The sequence below is a fragment of the Cimex lectularius genome, unplaced genomic scaffold, assembly GCF_000648675.2.
Source record: "Cimex lectularius strain Harlan isolate CLEC.00 unplaced genomic scaffold, Clec_2.1 scaffold5, whole genome shotgun sequence".
Taxonomy (NCBI): domain Eukaryota; kingdom Metazoa; phylum Arthropoda; class Insecta; order Hemiptera; family Cimicidae; genus Cimex; species Cimex lectularius.
In genome coordinates this window covers 643,860-650,825 of record NW_019392993.1, presented here as the reverse complement: position 1 = coordinate 650,825, position 6,966 = coordinate 643,860, and the positions used below count along the sequence as shown (strand labels likewise).

Sequence of the window (6,966 nt, the reverse complement as noted above, 5' to 3'; positions counted from 1 at the left end):
GGATGTTGAGGATGCATCATGAGCATCTGGATTAGTTTTGAAACACTTGATACACTGCGGATTTCATGTGCCAGTGGTAGTATTCAGTAAGTCTTCTAAAAATAAATAAACTCCATAATATCCTCTAATTCTGAAAAATAACTCATTTTGTATATATTGAAAGTGAATATATTTATTAGCATGAATGTGTAGTGTGAGAGGGTGATGGAATATTGAGTACCCCTTACACCCTTAATTAGATTAGTTAGACATAGAGTAAAAGTAGTAACAGGAACACAGATGAGAGATCAAATCATTTTACAATACTTCTTTCATTCTATTCTCAATTAAAAAGCCATGAGCAGTGCTGAGATTTGATCCCAGAACTCCTAGCGTGGCAAATATGAGTCCCTAACCACTTAGCCACCACAGTGCCGTTTAGTATGTGAAAAAGGCTGATGGAGATATATGGAGTACTCTGCCATCTAATTTGAGTGAATGTAAATAGGAAATAATGCATTTAAGAGTAACATTTGTCTAGGTTTAAAAGTTGCATGCATAGAGGCTGAGTTGACATAATTTCAGTAGTCGGACAGTTAGACAGTGGTCTGACCCTGGACTGCCAGAACCAAAAATAGATGATTCTCATGGCTTGCTGCAAGAAGTCTTAAATTTGATTCTCTATATTTTCACTCTATGTATGCGCATATATTAAAAATGGATATCTATAAAAAAATAAAAGAAAAAAGTCATAATAATGTCTTGTCCAACTTGTCATTTTATTCTAAAACAAAAGGAAACAAGCAATTTAATATTTGATTTGTTGTGAGATTTCTCTGTTTTCTATGGAGAAATTGACCTGAAATTTGGTCATATCCATCATTTTGGTTTGCCTATCCTTGCTGGGGTGATGTCAGACTTGTTCCGGCATTTCTCCATCTTCAGTGTGCCACTAAAGAAAAGTTTCTAAAAAACCTAAAACTCTTTTGAAGGACTTCTGTGAGACAGTTTTAGTTAAAAAATATGCTAGAAGTGTCAAATGAAAATGGATCAAAATGAAATAGGATAAAATAATTATATTTTTAGATTTTTTCTTGTTTTGCAAGATGATGGATTTGTATTTTGACTGTTGCTCTGCTGATCTGGTCTTTCAAATACTTGTGGCAGACCTCGAGCATCATTAGCTGATAAACCTTGAGGCGATAAATCTGCAGTTTGAACTACCGAAGATGGCAAAAAGCTGAAATTATATATAGAATATAAAACCTTTAACAGTGTGTAAAATATTGAAGGAAAATAAAAAGATTTAATATTTTATTAATAAAAAAGTTAATTTTATTTGAATGTACGATTATTTGAAATTCACACATAGATAAGTACAACTTGGCATTTTTAATGAGTTTTATTATATTAAAGTTGTAAAAAATAAATAGATTATGTACAGTGCTTATTTTTATGAAGAGAGACAAATAAAATTTTAAAAAAAGGTTAAAATAATCATAAAGTCAATTGTTGTACCAGAAAATAACAAATACAATAACAAAAATTATTCTGATTTTTTATTATGAAAATAAGCATATTTTCTATATATTTCACTCAAATGGTTCATCGATGATGAATTTTAAATGTTGATTTAATTTTATTTTGTGTTAAACTGGGAATTTGAAAATTATCCATCAATTTTGATTAAACAAATGTATATAATATATGCATGAACAAACATTTTTATTGCAAGATAATCTCAAGATATAAAACTAACTTTCAAAAAGCTTAAAACCTTTGGCACTAGTAGTCATGCTATATTATTTGTAAAAAATTGCGATGTAAAAGTAAATAATTTATGACAAGCTTAAGAAATTTAGTTTCCTTGTTGTTTGTATCAATGTTGATGTTTCAGCCTGCTTCTGATCCATTCTTCTATAGAAAATGTAGCACCTTTGAAACATCGATAATATTAAACTAACTAGCAAATGTTTAAATAGGTTAAACAGTTTTGGATTTTTAACATAGCAGTAAAAGTGTTTTAAAACATTGTCTAGTCTTTGTTGAATAATACAAAATAAAACAATTGTACAGATTAATTTTCAAAATTCAAGAAATATAGGGTAAAGATTAGGATTAGAGTGGTCTTTTCATGAAGCCAACCCCCAAACCTGATATCAAATCATTTTGAAAATGGTTTGGTCTTTCTACTGATCTCATCTAAAAATGATTACATATGCTGCACACAGTTTTTTTAAAAACTGTTTTCATTTAAGTAGTATAAATTATACTTTGATAGAAAATTATGTAGATTTTGAACTTCTAAATGCTTAAGTATGACTAAAGTCCTATGCCCTACTGAAGAGTTTTAAATAGAGTAGAGACAAATCAGGAAATTGGGCATTTCCAAAATTCTTTTCGTTGTCTGTTTTTGAATTTCGAAATTGAGGGTTTGCTTTAGTCAGTACTATGAACTATACAGAAAATTCAGCGCACCCATAATAAATTAAATTCTTTCTCTCCATCGTTGTTTTTCATGAGACAGAACGTTTTACAATATTTTAATATAAATTTGCCAGATTGTCCAACTGATTGTTTTTAAGGGTTTAATTGCTTTCCACATGCAAAAAATCAGTAGATGTTAATCCCTTTAGTAACAAGTACTAGAGTTTGAATGTTAAAATTTTTCCTTAGCCTGCTTCAACTATTCATCCGCTGGATTCACCAATCTCCTGATTTACGTTTTCATAATTTTTATCATGAATAAATGCCTAATTTACTTGAAGAATATTGGAAAAAGAGTGGCTTTTCATGCAATAACACCACTAATAATATAAAAGGCAATAAAATGTTTTGATATTTAAATACTCAAATCTACATACATATAAGTTGAATAAGGATTTTTTTTTCTTTCAAAATTTTATTTATTTTCTCTGCTCCAATGTCAATTGTAAATCACGTCAATAAAGTTCCTGATATGTCGGTTATGTAGGTCCATATGAATTTTCTACAATTTTTAATCATAGTACAAAATAATACTCTTGTAAATCATTTTTGTTTTGTTCACCTATTTCATAGCATTTCTAATTTTCTATTTTTTTTTGTTTGTAAAAAGGAAGTCACTAAAAGCACTAAGGTTCAGGTACTACTCTAAATTTACAAAGAAGAATTATCTTCAATTCTTCAAACCGCCTCCAGATAACGATTTCCTTTGAAATAGTCATAATTTAAGAGTTTTCTTTTATGACAATTGTTATAAAGTATAAAATATAAATTATTATGTACAGTTGGTTTAACAATGACGGTAACATTTACAATTATAAACATTGAACATACATAACACCTTAATAAGTAAATAGGACAGACTTAGATAAAAACTTTTACTTTTTATTGTTAAAATGACTTTTGTCCCAGAAACTTATCTTAAATGGAAAAACCATTCTTTTTTTGGATTATTTTTACATTAATGGAAAAAATATACAAATGAATGATTTAATCATTTAATCTACTTACATATTTGTTTAATGTCATATATATATATATTTAAGTTAACCATTTAGTAAAATCTGATTTATCACCGTTACTTTTAATTTATAGTGTTTTATTTTTAACTCTATGCTTCAAAAAATAAATTCTCTTCATACCAAATTAATTTCTATGCTTAAGACAACTATATTATTTGATTATTAAGGCTTTTTATACACAACATTAGTTATGTTTAAATGGCTTTTAGTTTCTTATAATTTAGTTTTGTGGAATAAATCACTCATTTTGTGTTTTAAAGGTTAAATTAAAAAAAAAAAAAAAAAAGAAAAAAAGGAAATATAAGTATTGATTTTTTGTTAAAAAAGAAACACATCTGGACCCATAAACCATAGACAAACAATACAACTCAAGACGGTAAATAATGTTTAACAAAGTTTTCACTTTTCCGTGTTAATTATACATTCAGTTTATAACAGTTTGAATGTATTCAACAGACATTTCATTTTTCATGAAATGAAAAGGTTTAGTCGATTCGGAGGGAGTGAGCATCTCCAGAAAGGAAAATCTGGCAATCGAAAGGCGCAGATAAACAAGTAATATTGCTGTTTCATCATCAGTTGGGCCTGGTGATCACAGTACGGTGTCGAGTGTCTCGAGTGACTGAAGTATCCGCTCGTCTCTTGAACACCACTCTACCAATTCGTCTATTGTGACCACTCCATCTTTGTTTGTGTCAATGAGCTGAAAAATGTACAGAACAAAAGTTAAGGATTGACCCAAGGATTTTCGACAGCGGGGAAGCATACATGGAAAATCTTTTCGACGTGATCTTTCGCCGAATGTTCTTCAACTTGAGGATTTGTCGATCGTCCGAGCATTTCGTATATGGACGCTACGACTTCTAGCATTTCTTTTTTTGTTATGAGACCGTCTCCGTTTAAATCGTAGAGGCCGAAGACCCACTGAAGCTTTTCCTGTACACTTCCTCTTGACACTTTACTCAATATGCAGAGGAAATCCTGCAACAATAACAATCAATTATTTTTATGGGTCTACAATTTTGATGTACATTATTATTACAATTTAATAAAAACTGATCACAATTTTTTAAATCTATTTTGAAATATGTATTTCTATAATACACACATGTGAAAGGTCAAATATTGTAAGTTGATAGACCTTAACTGGTCAAGTTTGAAGTTAATTCAGTTATGTGGGTTTACCGGTATAATCAGTCTTACAGTACGTTAACACAGTAGTTAAGAAACACTAGTTAATAACAAGAGTTTTCAGACTAAATATTCTAATATTGAGCTGAAGGTCATGGGTTCAAATCCCACCCATGAGATCAATTTTTCATCTCAACTTGAAACTTATTATAAATAGATAGGTGATTAATTATGAACTTAATGTAAATTATAAATGAGTTTTTGTACATAAGTGTGATCTTTTGTTTAGGATAGGGCAAAGGTTGTTCATTTTACATTAATTTTATGTAGTATTTGTATATATTTAAAAATAGTTATAATACAAACAATACTTTCCAACCAATGCAGTGTTTAATATAGGCTATAGATCCAGCAGTTGATGATAAAAATGAGCAAAGGACTTCCTTATTATTGCTATTCCTGTGAGAAAGGGCTAAGTTGGAAACAGCAGTTAAACACCGACAGCAGGCATATCCAGTTGAGGTGTGCTTTTTATGTTTTTGCTGATTACATCTTTTATTTCTCCCCTACTCGCTGAAATCAGCTTTTGATCAAAAGCTCAAGTTTAAAGAACATATTCCTTCAATAAAACATAGATCTATGAAGATGCTAGGTTTCATCATCCGGAACACCTATGAATTTAAAAATCCTCTATGTTTTGTCCATCTTTATAAAGCTTTTGTACAACCCATACTAGAATATGCTACACCTGTTTGGAACCCATTCTATCTAAATTATCAAAAAATTCTTCAATCTGTACAAAACAAATTTTTATAAAAATTTTCCTACAAACTCAATCTAACTCCGAATTCTGCCTACCCTGGAATCCGCTCTGAATTTAAACTTTTCGAATTGGCACTAAGAAGGGATTACTTTGATATTGTTTTTGTATTTAAATTATTAAACAATCTCATTGATAGTCCTTATATCCTCTTTCAACTACAGCTACATGTCCCTTCGCACTCTCTTAAAACCTATAAATTATTTTATATTGAATTCCAAAGCTCTAACTACATGCTCTCTTCTCCTCTACACAGAATGATGATCAAGAGTAACAACATCTGCAATAGCATTGACTTCTTTAATAGTTCTGTGCAATCTGTGAAAAACCTTATCCTACAACCTTAGTTGAATGCTTTTATATTTCATACTGTACAAAATTATTACAATTTATTTCATTTACTGGTTCAACCAATTCTCGCACTCTAGTCTTATTATATGTTTACAAAGAGCATTATTTTCATTAAATATGTACCTAATTATTGTAGTTTCAATTGTCTTTCAGCTTTATTTTGTTTCCTCTGCCTTATTTGGTTAGTAATTATGTCTTTCATTTTTGTTGTTCAGTTTTTACTCTTTAATTGTATTTTTATATTTATCATTTATATTTACCATTTATATTATTACCATGTATATACATCCTTATTCTTTTTATATATATTATTTGTATTTTTACATATATTATTTATATTTTTTGTTATTGTAAAATGTCTTTTTTTATAGTGGATTTCGATCCGTAAATAAATAAATGTGAAGCGTTTACTAAATTTCTGATCTTGACCAGAACCATAGAAATTGGGAAATAAGACAGAAGCATATCTCTACATCTAGCATGTCCTTCAATTCTTCCATTAAAAATGCTATTATCACAGTATCATCAGCATATCACATTTTGTTTGTGTGCTGAACATTTATGTTTAATACCGTGAGGTTTCTGCGATAGTTCGGAAAAAATCCATTCAACATACATATTGAATAGGACAGGTGATAAAATTCACCCCCGGTGTACTTTCTGATTGTTTCTTATCATTCAGATAACATTAATGTTTAGGCCTTTACCTTTTAAAATACCCATGAATTACCAACTTTAAAAAACCCCTAGGCTTACTTTTAAAATATCCATGAATTTATTGTTGACTTACTTTATCGAATGCCTTCTCTAACAGATAAAGCTCAGTTGGTCTACATTCAAATCTAGACTTTGTTTCGCTAATACCTGTATCTCTAAATAGAGGCATAGAGCTACTTTCATTCCCAGGTTATTCCAGAATCCAACTTGGATTGGTAATATCCATTTTCATTTATTTTTTTGTTTGTTGTAAATAATGAAAGGCTGTGCAATCCCTTGTCTATTTGTTTTCCTACCAGTTGAATGAATTTATTGCATTAATAATGTCTAAAATTTATTTATAAAAAGTTTTAATAAATTACAAAAAAAAATTACCATTTTTGTAAGAGGGAAATTATAAAGCAACCTAATTTTGTGTAGTTTCACTCTTTCATCTTGTATTTCATTAAATTTAGCACCAAA

At 29.4% G+C, this 6,966-nt stretch overlaps 1 protein-coding gene across 1 annotated transcript; it reads right to left on the bottom strand.

Moving 5' to 3' along the window:
* Positions 1 to 3,799: 3,799 nt before the first annotated feature.
* LOC106666243 (Kv channel-interacting protein 4-like) lies at positions 3,800 to 6,673 on the bottom strand. The gene is made up of 3 exons (XM_024229647.1): positions 6,578 to 6,673; positions 4,254 to 4,466; positions 3,800 to 4,188 (listed from the first exon to the last, which is right to left on the bottom strand). Exons 1-3 carry the CDS (start codon positions 6,671 to 6,673, stop codon positions 4,078 to 4,080), a joined length of 420 nt encoding a protein of 139 aa, XP_024085415.1. The 3' UTR covers positions 3,800 to 4,077.
* Between the last annotated feature and the right edge of the window lie 293 nt (positions 6,674 to 6,966).